The following is a 15,136-nucleotide window of genomic DNA, read 5'->3' as shown; positions in this document are numbered from 1 at the left end:
AGGCATAAGTCCTGGGTCTTCAGCTGAGGCATCGACCTTCAAATGTAAACATTGCCGGGTGATGCCAGACAGCCAGCGTGCCTCATCAATACTGTATTACAGTCAAACGCTCACTAAAGCCTTATGAAACCATATTATAATGGCTATGAAGTACCGTATTTCGCAGCGTATAACGCACAAGACAAGGCAGGTCAGTCAACAAACAAATACCAGTGATCACCACCTCAAGGAAGAAAGCACCCTACAAACGAGACAAGCCTTACAAAGATCTCGAAGTGCCTCGACTGTGGTATGACTTGCCCTCAATACTACTATCCAACGTGACATCCCTCAATAACAAACTGGGTGAAGTCATCAGCACCGTCAACACTATCAGTGTTGATGTAGCAGCCATAACCGAAGCCTGGCAAATAACCCCTGAAACCTGCACCATCACGGGTTATCAACTCTTTCACCGCCTCAGGACAGGTAAACGTGGTGGAGGATTAGTGTTGTACTGCCGCTCTAACCTTCACCCCACCCTCCACCCTGTGGAACCCCCAGAGGGTGTGGAAGCCCTGTGGGCGAGGCTCACCCCCCCCTCCCACCCCCGCCTCGCTGCCTCAATCATCCTCTGCCTGGTCTACCACCCCACTCGCGCCGCCACAGCCAACCAGCTCATCACTCACATCATTGACACCATGGATGACCTCCGCTCAAGATTCCGCTCTGCAAAAGTAGTAATATGTGGTGATTTGAACCAACTCAACACCTGTGAAATAGAAGAGCAGCTGAACCTCACTCAGGTAGTGGATTTTCCCACTCACGGGAGAAACACACTCGACCTCACCCAGCACTACCTCCCCCCCCAGCCACTCCCTCCCATGGGACGCAGCAACCACACCTCCATTCTGTGGTCGCCAGCACCTTCCACCTCACGCCCCACAAGCACTGTTGCCAAGACCTACAGACCCATGACGGACTCAGCAATGTTTGGTCAGTGGATCACACAGTACCCCTGGACTGAGGTGCTTACTGTTGAGGATGTTCAAGACAAGTGGAGTAACTACCAGCACACCATCACCACAGCACACCATCACTTCTTCCCAGAAAAATCTCTGCGAATCCACCCATCAGATGCCCCTTGGATCACACCCAGGATTAAGCGACTCATGCAGCAACGCAACTCGGCATTCTTCACCAACCCCTCCCTCTTCAAGCATCTCCGGAACAAAGTAATACGGGAAATCAAGGCAGAAAAATTAACATACTACCCTAACAAGATACACAAGCTCAAGCAGGAAAACATTAGCAGGTGGTACTCCAAGATCCGAGACCTGTGTGGATTAAACAAGACCACTGCCCCCATCCTGGGTGTGACTCGCCTGCCACTACTCCAGCTGACCTCCCTATCAAGCTTTACCAAGAATTCTCCACAGAATTAGCCACCCCTCTGCGCTCCATCATCAACGCCTCCCTCCATCAAAGTCAGTGTCCCGCAGCCTGGAAGACAGCCTACGTCACCCCCGTCCCGAAAACAAGCTCACCTCAGCCCCTTAGTGACTACAGGCCCATCGCCATCACCCCGATCCCCAGCCTGCTTTGTGAAGGCTTCATCTTCAGATGGGCCTATACTCACCTCGCCCCCCTCATGGACCAACAGCAATTCGGGAACATCAAGTCCTCCTCCACCACTCACTGCCTCGTTGACCTTCTCGATTATATCTACCGAAACCTCAAAAAACGCAAAACATCAGTAGCCCTCACCTTCGTAGACTTCCGGAAAGCCTTCGACCTCGTTCACCACACCACCGTCATCACCAAGGCCATCAACCTCCAGCTTCACCCCAGCCTGGTGTCCTGGCTCTCTAACTTCCTCTTCCACAGGAGTCAGGTCGTAAGGCATCAGGGAGCGACCTCCCCCCCTCAGCACCTCACCTGTGGGGTCCCCCAGGGGACCAGGATGTGTCCATTATGCTTCCTGATGCTTGTAAATGACGCCATGATGGACGCCAGTGCTCAGTGGAAATATGTGTACGACACCACCCTCGCCACCACCATCAACAACGACAACCCGGATTACAGCCACCTCCAGCTCCTCCTTGACCGCCTCCACACTTGGACCACCGACAACAAAGTCACCCTCAACACCAACAAGACTACAATAATGCACATCCACACCTCCTCAGACACCCTCCCCCTTCCCTGTGTTTCCATCGACGGGCGTCCCCTCCAGATGGTTCATTCTGCCAAGCTTCTCGGCCTCACGATTGACGACAAACTGACGTGGGGGCAACACATCAGCTCCCTCATAAAGTCAGCCACATACCAGCTATACCTCCTCCGAAGACTGAAGAAGCTGGGGACACCCACGCGTGAGCTGGCGAGTGTGTACTCCACCTTCATACTCCCTCGGCTCACGTACGCATCCCCTGCTTGGTCATCTTCCCTCAACGCCATCAACTCGAGCGGGTGCAGAAAAGGGTGGTGCGGCTGATCCTGGGGACCGGCTACACCACCTAATAGGAGGCCCTCTCCGCCCTGCACCTCACCACCCTTCAGGCCCGTCACCAACACCTCCTCTAGCAGTTCGCCACCAAACTCCTTCACCACCCATGACATAGGAACCTGCTCCCCCCCGGTAGCTCCCCCTCCCCGCCACAATGTTCAACACCACGACAAGCTGCGCGTACTGACAGGTATAAGAACAGTGCAATACCCACAATAGTGAAATTCCTGAACACACAGACTTTACTCCTAAGTTACTTTTAAGTTTGTAGTATTAATGATCTCCTTATATATGTATATTTTCAGCTCTCGAGCTGCTTCTCCCTAAATAAACCGTATAATAATATTATTATTATTATTATTATTATTATTATTATTATTATTATTATAACACGCACCCCAAACTTTAAGACAACAATTTTGGAAGAAAAAAATAGTTCTTAACCTTCTCACGCACTGTAAGTTTCCAATAAGTTTCTGTTCCACTCATCATACATTTCGCAGGCCCGACCGGCGATACTCTACATTCCTGGACGTATTTTACCCTCACAGATATATCGTACCACAATAAATTTGGTATCAATGGCTTCATAAAAACTTGTACTAGAACAGGTGCAAATAAAAATAAAGGAAAATATATATATATATATATATATATATATATATATATATATATATATATATATATATATCTATATATATATATATATATATATATATATATACAGGTAACTCGATTTACGCGATTTTGTTTTACGCGTTTTTTAAATAACGCGGGGTCCAAAATCCAAATAAATGTTTAATTTAGGCGTTTCTTTCACTTATACGCGACATTTTATGGAGTAGCCACCAGATGTCTCACGCAACTGGACTCACACGGCCACACATCTGAGCTCAGTTCTTCCCGCACGCCACTTGAACAACAATACAGTACCTACGCTGCCACGCTACTCAACAATAGGGGTGGGCAGGTACCGGTACCAGTACCGGTACTAACGGTACCAGCAATACGGTACGGTACCGGTACCAATACTAGCCAGCCCCTCATGGTGTCCCTCATTTCTTACTCACACGAGAGAGGCTGAGAATGAGTGCCCGAGTGGATATCTCGGTTCTGGTGACACGCGGCATGCAGCTGTTTGTTGTGTGGGTTTGTAAACAATGCAAATGGCGGCCGGGCTGGGATTGCGTGAAATAACTCCTCGTACAAGACTCATAATGTACAGTTTCTGATATCATATTCACCCCATTATTCTCACTAATATTAATAATTAATAATGAACACATGGACATTTTTTTCCAATATGATTTTTTATGTAGCTTGTACTGCTCCTTAGTCATACAATCTTAAGCCACCTGTGACATCAAGATCAAGATCATACAAATGGCACCCGACGGAAAAACGGGATAACAGCAAGGCATGGACGATCTTCCACCGATTTAGTCTTTGTATAGTAGTTATTAGATCGCCCTGTATTCTATGGTAACATATTATAGGACAGCTACGGACTATGAAGGATTATAAACAATAATAAAGGTAAGTTTGCCGCTGTTATTGGATAAGACGAAAAACAGACCCTTAAAAACATCCCAAAGAAGAAGAAAATCATTAAAAATTTGTACATTCAGCGTATAACGCGCAGGGCTAAACTTTCAGGCATTTTTGATGTGAAAAAATGCGCGCTATACGCCGAAAACTACGGTATTTATTTTTCGACAGAAACCAACCTCTTGTTTGATTTACATTGTTTTTGAATTACGCGACCTCTTCAAGAACGCAACACTCGCGTAAATCGAGTTACCTGTATATATATATATATATATATATATATATATATATATATATATATATATATATATATATATATATATATATATATAAACAATACAAACTTGTTTCAAGTCTCCGTATAGAATATTGTACACAATAAATCCTAAGTACCAACTCTTCCCCACTCGCTAGCTCGAAATTTTGTGGACCAACTTTTTTTTAGCCGAATATATGTTTCAAAGCAGAATTTAGTGAGGATTCTAATGGTATCCTCAAAATCCTCATATGCCTCTTAGTTCCCGAGTTACACCGAGAAAACTATTTTTTTCCTCTCCCGTCAGAGTAGGCTAACAAATAAAAATCGCTCAAAGCTCCTCATCTATGCTCCTTAGAAAGGTTGCCATATGTTACCATTAAAAACCTTATCCCAACAAATGACGCTCCCAAATTTGACGCACTTTCACTGAAAACTTAATTTTTAATCAATTTTTTAAAATTTTATGATGCGTTTCGCATCATCATGCACCAGGATCTTTTACCCTTTGATGACGCGGAACGCATAAGAAATATCTACGGGTTAAAGAACATTAACGATGTACAGTTTTCCAAACTTTATATATTTTTGGTGTAACCTGTACAGCTTGAATTGACAAGTGTCTCTGAGTAAAGCAATGAAAATGGCGGCTGGGCTGGTGTTGTGAGAAATACATCCCCGTACATACTGATGATGCACAGCTTCTGAGATCATAATTAGCATATTATTCTCACCATCACTCATAGATTATGACAGACAACTAGACAAGACACAATTCACACGGTTCTGGTGACACGCGGCATGCAGCTGTTTGTTGTGTGGGTGTGGTTGTGTGGTTTTCAAACAATGCAAATGGTGGCCAGGGTGGTGTTCTGTGAAATAACTCCTTGTACAAGACTCATGATGTACAGTTTCTGATATCATATATATTTACCCCATTATGCTCACTAATATTAATAATTAATAATGAACACATGGATATTTTTTTCCAATATGATTTTTTATGTAGCTTGTACTGCTCGAATTGGCAACAGTGCTCCTTAGTCATTCAAAACAATGCAAATGGCTGCCGGGTCATGTCGGCGCCCGGGCCCCGACGGAAAAAAGGGATAACAACAAGGCATGGGGGATCCTCCACTGATTTAATTTTTGTATAGTAGTTATTTGATCACCCTGTAAAGTCGTCCCTCAAATAGTACGGAATCCGGGTCCTGCCGGGCTCAGCTGTTACCCACAGGCCCAAGTTACCAGTAATGCATTTTCTGCTGCAGTCACAGTGCAGTGTTACCACGCTGGGGGGGGTCGAGGAGGGCGAAGCCCCCCGTTAGAGGTCAAGTTATTTAAAGTTCGGTTGGAGTAGTTTAAATATGCGTCCCTTAACTATATAATATGGAGGCGTAATGTCGTATTTTGGAGGCGCGGAGTCAATCTCCACAATAACCGTTTCGTATCTTATTTAATGTATGATTTAGAGAGCAATAATAGAAATTGTGGTTGAGAGTAGGAGACAGTGTGAGTGTATGACATGGCTGGCAAACACAATGTGGAAGGCAGCGCTGCCAGGATGGCTCACTTGTCCAGCTTGGTAACACTACAGCAGAAAATGCATAACTGGCAACTTTGGCCGGCGAGTAGAAACTGACCCAGGCGGGAAACCCGGATTCCATAGGAGTGCCCACTCCAATTTCTTGTTTAAGGTAAGAAAATGCCCATTTGTGTGTTTATAATGGGTTAATTTATGAACAAACAGAAAAGGACGGGCTTTATCTCCACTCTTGCAGCACTCTTGGAGCACTCGCAGTTACTGCGGCAAGAATTTATTTTACACTATGACAGATACAGCAAACACTGCTCTCATTCACGTGGTATGCTCTCCCTACCACAATGTAACTCATCCCGAAATGAAACTTCTCCTAAATCTGAATTCTTCTGCAAGGTGCACACTTTCTCGAACGCTTTGGGGTGTTTTCAGCAGGTGTTTTGGTGGAAAAGTGTTACCACTCACACTATGGCTACTTGGTGCAACGAGCAGGAAATTTTAAAATCATAAAAAAATTCATCCATGACAATCCGTATAAAACCGAAACCAAATTATTGGAAACCGAACTATTTGAGGGACGACTGTATTCTATGATAACATATTATAAGATACCTATGGACTACGAAGGAACATAAACAATAATAAAGGTAAGTTTGCAGTTGTTATCGGACAACACGAAAAAAAAAAAAAAGACCCATAAAACACCCCAAAGAAGAAAAAAATCAATAAAAATTAGTACTTTCGGAGTATAGTGCGCAAGGATAAACTTTAAGGCATTTTTTATGTGAAAAAGGTGTGCGTTATACGCCGTGAAATATGGTACTTCTATTCAATACTTTCACCATTTTAAGGTATTCTTATCCACTAATTTTCATATGAGATAACTGATCTTTTGAGATAACTTGTTGTTGGCAACTTTACATTCCCCACTACCTATGGTGGCTGGAACCCCAGCTAGGCTGAAAACTCGTCACTTAGGAGAGAATTAAGTCAAACGCCTCATTTCTTTATAAGTATGGGCCCAGGGATGGTTGCTTTTCAATACACAAAAATTTAAAAACAACAGTAACACTGTCCAATACATAGGATTTGACAGCAGTGTTTTACACAACAACACCTACTAAAGGTTATATGACATGCAGCCACACAACAATAAAGGGACGTCAACACAACAAAAACACACAAAAGAACACAGCTATCGAGCAGAAAAAGACGAATTAGATGGGTGGGCAACCAGGTGCTGACGGATGGCTGGAATGACTGTAGACACAGCTGTTCACAAGTAAAGTGGACTTGTGTGTGTGTGTGTGTGTGAGAGAGAGAGAGAGAGAGAGAGAGAGAGAGAGAGAGAGAGAGAGAGAGAGAGAGAGAGAGAGAATCAACACATTATACAAAATCGTCAACCATACTGAAAGCAACAGCCTCACCTTATTATCCTTTAAGGCCATTTCCAGTACTTTGTCACTTTTTTTGTTAATGTTCCACAGACCGCTGCACAGCACCTTGTCTGAGATGCGTCCCCCAAGTTCCAGCACACGCAAGTTCCTGTAAAATTTTATATTTTACTAAATATGTCACTGTCTAAGAAGCAGCATAGTCTCCTTTAACTATAAATGCATAATATCATGGCCATAATTATGCCAAATCCATATGGAATAATATATATATATATATATATATATATATATATATATATATATATATATATATATATATATATATATATATATATTTATATATACCTCAACCCTCGATTTGCCGGACCTCCATTTGCCGGATTTCGGATTTGCCGGACAAGAGTCCGTGGGGTAAAAAAAAAAAAAAAAAAAAAAAAGTCCGGGACAAGTCGATTTCAAACTACCGCGCCAGACAAAGTTCGCAAATCGGGCACTAGATGGCAGCGCGGGCGGACATACACGTCTAGTACTGGACTGTACACAAGTCTCTTGGCCCACACGAGTGTTGTGCTTACGTGCTTGTCGTGGATACACCTCTTCTTCACAACGATGCCACCCAAAAACCCACCAAAGAAAGTAACCAAGCGTACAGCTAAACCTGTGCACCTTTCTGTGTCGCAAAAACTGGAACTTTTACGTAAAATAGATGGAGGAATGAGTGTTGCCCAAGTCTGCTATGCGAGGTGTAGTCCGGGGGTGGGTTGTGTTTCCCGGACATATATAGGGTAAAGTCCGGCAAGGGGGTAGACCCCCGGACATTTTCCATTGCCGGACATTTGCCATTCCCGGACAAGCCTTCCCCCCTTTTAGTCCGGCAAATCGAGGGTTGAGTGTATATATATATATATATATATATATATATATATATATATATATATATATATATATATATATATATATATATATATATATATATATATTATCGGATCCAGAAACAGCAACCACACATACCACATGGGTGGCGAACCACTACATGTTGTGCAAGAGGAAAGAGACCTCGGGGTCACCATCAGCAGTGACTTGAAACAAATAAAACACTGCAAGTCCGCCTGTAAGAAAGCCAATACAATGCTTGGGTTCATAGCGAGGAACTTCGAATACAAGACGCCGGGAGTTATGTTATCCTTGTACAATTCGCTGGTAAGGCCCCACCTGGAATATGCCGTGCAATTCTGGTCTCCTAATTACAGGAAAGACATTGAATTACTTGAGAGAGTACAGCGCCGCGCCAAGAAGATGATACCATCACTGAGGAAGAAGCCCTATGAAGAGCGACTCGAGTGACTCAACCTCTTCACGTTGGAAAAGAGACGCCTGTGGGGAGACATGATACAAGTCTTTAAGTACCTGAACAAGCTCAGCAACGTTGATCACTCCAAACTCTTCACGCTAAAAACCAACCTGAGAACAAGAAACAACGGAAAAACAATTCAAGCAAAGCGATGCAATACCGACATCGGCAGGAGTTATTTCTCGAATAGAGTTGTTCGCCACTGGAACAGCCTTCCTGCAGAAGTGGTTAGCGCAGAGACCATCAACTCCTTCAAGAAACGCATTGATCGCCACTTTGCTGCATCGGGAGTGAACTGAACGTTCCCAAGAGTAGATACACAAGTGCTTCAATCCTTCCCTGCAAGCCACTCCTATGGCAAACGGATTGATTGAATCACTGAACGCAGGCAGCCTAGTAATGAGCCAACAGGCTTTCTGCTGCCTGCTAGTCCATGTTTTCCATGTTTCCATGTTTTTCTCTCCCCCTCTTTCCTCACCTTTACCTGACCCTCCCTACCTCTCTCTTTTAATCTCTTTCCCTCCCACTCACACCCTTTCTCTCCCCCCCTTTCCTCACCTTTACCTGACCCTCCCTACCTCTCTTCTTTTCCCGTCCATTTCCTCCACTCATTTCCCTTGTGGGAAAGGTCAATAGGAGTGTGGGAAAGGTTTGTAAGAGGTGGGGAGGGTTTATAAAGCCTTAAAATATATATAAATAACAAAAAAAAATATAAGGTCGCTACTTCGCGGATTTTTGCCTATCGCGGGGGGTTCTGGAACCTAACCCTCGCGATGAGCAAGATATATATATGTGTATATATATATATATATATATACATATATATATATATATATATATACATATATATATATATATATATATATATATATATGTATATGTATATATATATATATATATATATATATATATATATATATATATATATATATATATATATATATATATATATATATATATATATATATATATATATATATATATATATATATATATATATATATATATATATATATATATATATATATATATATATATATATATATATATATATATATATATATATATATATATATATATATATATATATATATATATATATATATATATATATATATATATATATATATATATATATATATATATACAGTTGTCCCTCAAATAGTACAGTTTCCAATAGTACGGTTTTGGTTTTATACGGATTGTTACAGAAGATTTTTTTAGGATTTTTTTAAATTTCTCTCTCGTCGCACCAAGTGCCATGGTGTGAGTGGCAAGACTATTCTACCCATGGAGGTAGAACTGGTGGAGTCGACATCAGCCCAGTTCAGTGAATCCACCGAACTGCCATTTTTAGGGCCACAAGGTTGTGGAAACCTGCCAGGTGTCAGGCGTCGTCAGGTCAGGCCAGGCTGCTCTCACCCGTGTATCCCGTATCTTCCGGTGTTGTGCGAAATAACTTGACCGACAAATAATTAGTAACAACGGTAACCGTCTACGTGCGAAATACTCATGAGTTCTAGCCGCGCATGTGCAGATACCAATGTTACTAATTATTTGTCAGTCGACTTATTTCGCACAACACCGGAAAGGCTGCTGCACTCACCTCACTTCCCAAGTCTGGGAGGCCTCGTAAGATGACCTTGAGGACCCGTGCACTTATTTCCTGGCAAGTTTTAAAGGATCCACGGCTGACAGCACGGGAAATAAGGGCAAAAAACCCACAATTACTGGGAGATGTGTCTCTGAGGAGTGTGCAGCAGCTGCTTCATGATGACCTGGGATACAAGAGTTACCGTGCCCACAAAAACACGATGTTAAATGCACTACAGAAGGACAAAAGAATCAAGTTTTGCAAGAAATACTTAGCATGGAATGAGGAGCAGTGGAAAACTGTGCTATGGAGTGATGAGGCAACTTTTACTGTCACTGGAACCCCTTCATCACGTGTGTACCGCAGGCCAGGCAGCGACCCACTGGATCCTAAGCTCACCTCTAAGTTTGTCAAGCACCCAGCATCACTTATGGTTTTGGGCAGCTTTACCTATCATGGAGTTGGTGAATTGGTGATTCTTCATGCTAATGAAAAGGTGAACCAAAACAATTATTTAGAGCTTCTGAGTGATGTGTTGTGTGATTCTTTTGGAAAAACAAAGGCAAAAGTATTCATGCAGGATTCGGCTCCTGCACGTGTTGCAAAGTCTGTTACACAGTGGTTAACAGGTTGTGAGGTTCCCTTTTTTTCCTGATTGGCCTGGAAACAGCCCAAATATCAATAAATCCAATTGAAAATTCATGGTCACACATGCAGAAACAGCTGTGTGACATGGACACGTCATGTGCCTAAACTTAAGGATGCAGTCAAGCAGCTGTGGGACAGCTTTTCACCATCTTACCTGCAAAACCTTGCATCGCCTTAATGAGATTGTAAAGAGAAAGGGGAATGCCAGTAAATATTGATAAGTTCAATATTGCATGTGTGTTTACAACCTTTCCCCCTACTAACAATAAACAATGTTTTTTTCATGCAGCGACAAAACTTTTCGCGCATACTGTAACTTTCTAATGGGATCTTGGAGATCCACTATAGTCCCTTGGCATTGTTAATCTAGTCTGTAATGTACTAGGACTGAAATGCCAGAATTTTCTCTTAACTCCACTCCCACACGACCACTGCGTGTAACAAAACACACGAGAAATTAATCCAGACAAGGAAAGTTTTGCCGGCACCGGGAATCGAACCCGCAAACAGCGTAACGGGAGAGCCACTCCTTTACCAGTCGGCTAAAGAGGTACCCCCCTGGAAAAGTGGGTTATGGGAGGCTCGCCCATCAGGCAAGTCATGTCACTACAGGACAATTACTGGAATAAGTTTGGTTGGTGAAATTATTTTGATTTCAGAGGAAAGTATATTTTTTAATAATTCAAGCTATGATTTTGTGTATGTATTTCTTCCTTTATGAGGAAAAGCAATACCTAGTTTTGTTTCCTCACGACTCATATTTTGGGATCTGGCGATTTGGTAGAAAAAAATTGAGTGGATTTTATAATTTTGATGTCAGTTTTACACTTCATTGTCCTAGTATGCTCTAGGATATGAGTATGTAAGTGTTTAATCTCAGTAAATTTATTTTCTATACCAAAAGTGTATAATTTGCTTTCTAATGTATCAAAGATTAAATTTTAAGATTACATGTGTTGTAATGTTACCTGCCTGTTATGGTGCAGGCAAGTGTTTATACTGGTGCCATCTTCCTTGGCTCATGCTGCCCCACGGAGCTCATATTTGATCCTCTTTTAGAGAGAATCTAGAGTCCAGGCTGACAGGTGGCCCTCAGGACAGCATGTGGGTAGTCTTAGGCCACTTGGGGATGACTGAAAAATTGCCAGCTTCTTTGTGGCAGTGGGCAGGATGACAGTCTTTAGCATGAATATTGCCACGACCTTCCTGCTATGTACCATTCTCAACAATGGTTCTTCCAACAGCTCCTTCCAGTACCTGTAACCTGTGTGCCATAACTCTTATTTTCCTTTACTGCTCCAGTCACATTATCATATTCTTTACCTCTTTTTTTATGCATATAATCAACAGCAAAAATCAATGGTACTTTACTTGCAGATTAGCTGAGCCTTAAAATCTAAGTTGGTCTTAACCAGCAAATGAGCAAAGATAGCCCAAGATGTGGTGAACTGATATTTTATTCATGCTATTTTCCTTTCCCTTTAGAAAATCAATATATACATTTACAATATAACACTTACTTAGATATGTCAGAGTGCTAATTATTGACAAGGTTGATTTTTTTTCAGAGAGCAGCTAGAATAACATAGTTCACTAGTTAAGGCACTTATTCTGTCCATTCATTAAGAAAATTATTTTGATGAAAGTAGAATCCATATTTGATACCTGAAGCTTAGTGATTAGAAAAAAAATGTAGGTAAAATTGCAGTTTGAATTGTTTACTTCATCAAAATAACTTTCTTAATGTGTGGACAGAACAGTTAAGTGCCTTAATTAGTGAACTGTGGTATTCTGTCTGTTCTCTGCAAAGAAAAAAAATCCACCTTGTTAATAATTAGCACTCTGACATGAGCTAGGTGTTATATTGTATTTGCATATACTGATTTTCAGAAGAGAAAGGAGAAAAGCATGAATAAAATATTAGTTCACCACATCTTGTTCCATCTCTGGTCATTTGCTGGTTAAGACCAACTTGGATTTTAAGGCTCAGCTAATCTGCAAGTGAACTACCATTGATTTTCACTGTTGATTATATGCATCAAAAAAGGGGTAAAGAATATGGTTATGGGACTGAAGCAGTAAAGGAAAATAAGAGTTATGACACACAAGTTACAGGTACTGGAAGGAGCTGTTGCAAGAACTGTTGTAGAAAGCTAAAGGTACATAGCAGGAAGGTCATGGCAGTATGCACGCTAAAGGTAGCAATAACGTAGCAAAAACGTAATTGGTACGTAGTAAATGTGTTGTTAAAAGGTGATGGGGACGTGGTAAAAAAGCAGTAGTTACGTAATGAAATACGTTACAAGGACGTACCTGGGAGTCCACACATTTTCGTACAGGAAATCCCCGATATACGAAAGCTCGATGTACGAAAATTCGGATATACGAAAGTGAAAAATATAGGACAATTTTCGGTTCACGAAAGACATGCTTCGCATATCTGAAAAATGACAGTTTCCGCCCACTGTTTCGTACCGATGTCTATATCGTCGCCAGCCGTCAACAGCCTCACGACACTGCAGTGATTAGGCAGCAAGTGTCCATGTCCAGTCCCTCCACTTCAACGCTCATCACTTAGCGTTGCCAGTTTGTGAACCCTTGCTTCGACTCGAATCCGAAACACATCCCAGCCAGCGTGAGGAAGCGTGAGGGTGATGGAGGGGTTGGGGGGCTTGAGTGCGGTGGTGTACTGTTTGGCACGTGTTTCAGACACGAGTCGAAACTGGCCTTTCACAGCTTGGGAAGTAAACATTGGCAATGTTAAGTGATGAGTTGTAGTGACGAGTTAGAGGGGATTGTCCTAACATATGTAATGCATTTCTATAACAGTAAAGGAACAGGAAATGGTAATTGTTTTTAATTATTTATGAGCCTTGCGTTTCATTGTATTGTGAGTAGTAAATTGCTTTTAAGCATAGTTATATTTAACTTTTTTTTTCTTTTTTTTTTTTTTTTTGCTGGCGCTGGTCCCTAACCCCCCTATTTATTAACAATCCTATGGGGGAAATGGCTTCGATATACGAAAAATCGATAAACGAAAGGTTTTTTCAGTCCCTAACCCTTTCGTATATAGGGGATTTCCTGTAATTACTCCGTATCTTCGCTACGTAAAAGTTACAAAACCGCTACCATTATACAACATAATATATATGTAATTGTTTTTGCTGGGTATCCCCTATTCTTCAACAACACTCAGATGTCACCTTCTTCAACACTAAATATCCTCGGTCCATCCTTAGCTCAAAATATCAACTGGAAACTTCACATCTCCTCTCTTACTAAATCAGCTTCCTCGAGGTTGGGCGTTCTGTATTGTCTCTGCCAGTTCTTCTCCTCCACACAGATGGTTTCCATTTATAGGGGCCTTGTTGGCCCTCACATGGAGTATGCATCTCACGTGTGGGGGGGCTCCACTCACACAGCTCTCCTGGACAGAGTGGAGTCTAAGGCTCTTCGTCTCATTAGCTCTCCTCCTCTTACTGATAGTCTTATACCTACAGTAAACCCTCAGTTCTCCGGGTGCACCGTATCCGACCTTGCCTGTATCCGGGAGTTTTCAAAAATGTGATTTTTTCCAAAAAATTCCAAAAATTTGTTGCACGCCACAAAAAGTCGTTCAAATTGCCCACGCGATGCCTCGAAGCTCTGCCCAGGCAGCGTACCACACCACCAAGGTAAAGAGACTCTCTTTACCTTGCGCACCACAACACAACAAGCGCCCTGCACGCCATTGTTTACATTCATCATGGCCCAGTTAATTGCTTTTGCGTGCGTGCCCTACCTTCTCCAGGCATTGTTTGCCTGTGTGTGGTGTTTGGGGCGCTTGCCATGGCACCGATGTATAAATATGTATATAGGTCAGCAGGGTGTACAAGCGTTAATTACTCCGTTAGGGGCGAATCTTAACAGAACACCCGCGTCCTTGGGGCCATGGTGGGTGCTGACCAGCCCTGCAACTCCCCAACAATTTTTCTTAGGTTAAGTCACTAATTATCGTTTGCAAGAGATGCCACAACGCCCACGCATTCACTGTGGATGGGGAAAGGTTTGCCTACACTAGTGTTAGAGTAGATAATGTAATATTGCAGAAAACAAGGTAAAACATTCTCGGGGCGGTGGGGCAAGGTGGGCAGTTTGACGTAGCCCATAGCATTTTTTCATTTTTACGGCTATAATACATCCTTCCTGCACTCGTTTCATATATCCACGTGTGCACAGGCGTAAAGGGCTCACGTGGGCGTACGGACGTGAGCTTAAGTAGCTCCGTTTGTGAGATAATAAGGATATATGTTCTCAGGGCGAGCGGGGAGGGGT

At 42.3% G+C, this 15,136-nt stretch overlaps 1 protein-coding gene across 1 annotated transcript in view; it reads right to left on the bottom strand.

Moving 5' to 3' along the window:
• The window catches only part of LOC126994432 (uncharacterized), a 100,972-nt gene that overhangs the window by 38,919 nt on the left and 46,917 nt on the right, over window positions 1-15,136 (bottom strand). The window contains exon 5 of the mRNA XM_050853752.1: window positions 7,260-7,377. Coding sequence (XP_050709709.1) covers window positions 7,260-7,377 — 118 coding nt within the window. The remainder of the gene's footprint in view (window positions 1-7,259; window positions 7,378-15,136) is intronic.

This window comes from Eriocheir sinensis, unplaced genomic scaffold (assembly GCF_024679095.1).
Source record: "Eriocheir sinensis breed Jianghai 21 unplaced genomic scaffold, ASM2467909v1 Scaffold792, whole genome shotgun sequence".
Classification (NCBI taxonomy): Eukaryota; Metazoa; Arthropoda; class Malacostraca; order Decapoda; family Varunidae; genus Eriocheir; species Eriocheir sinensis.
Note: the sequence above shows the minus strand (reverse complement) of the source record. Positions and strands in the feature narration are given on the sequence as shown.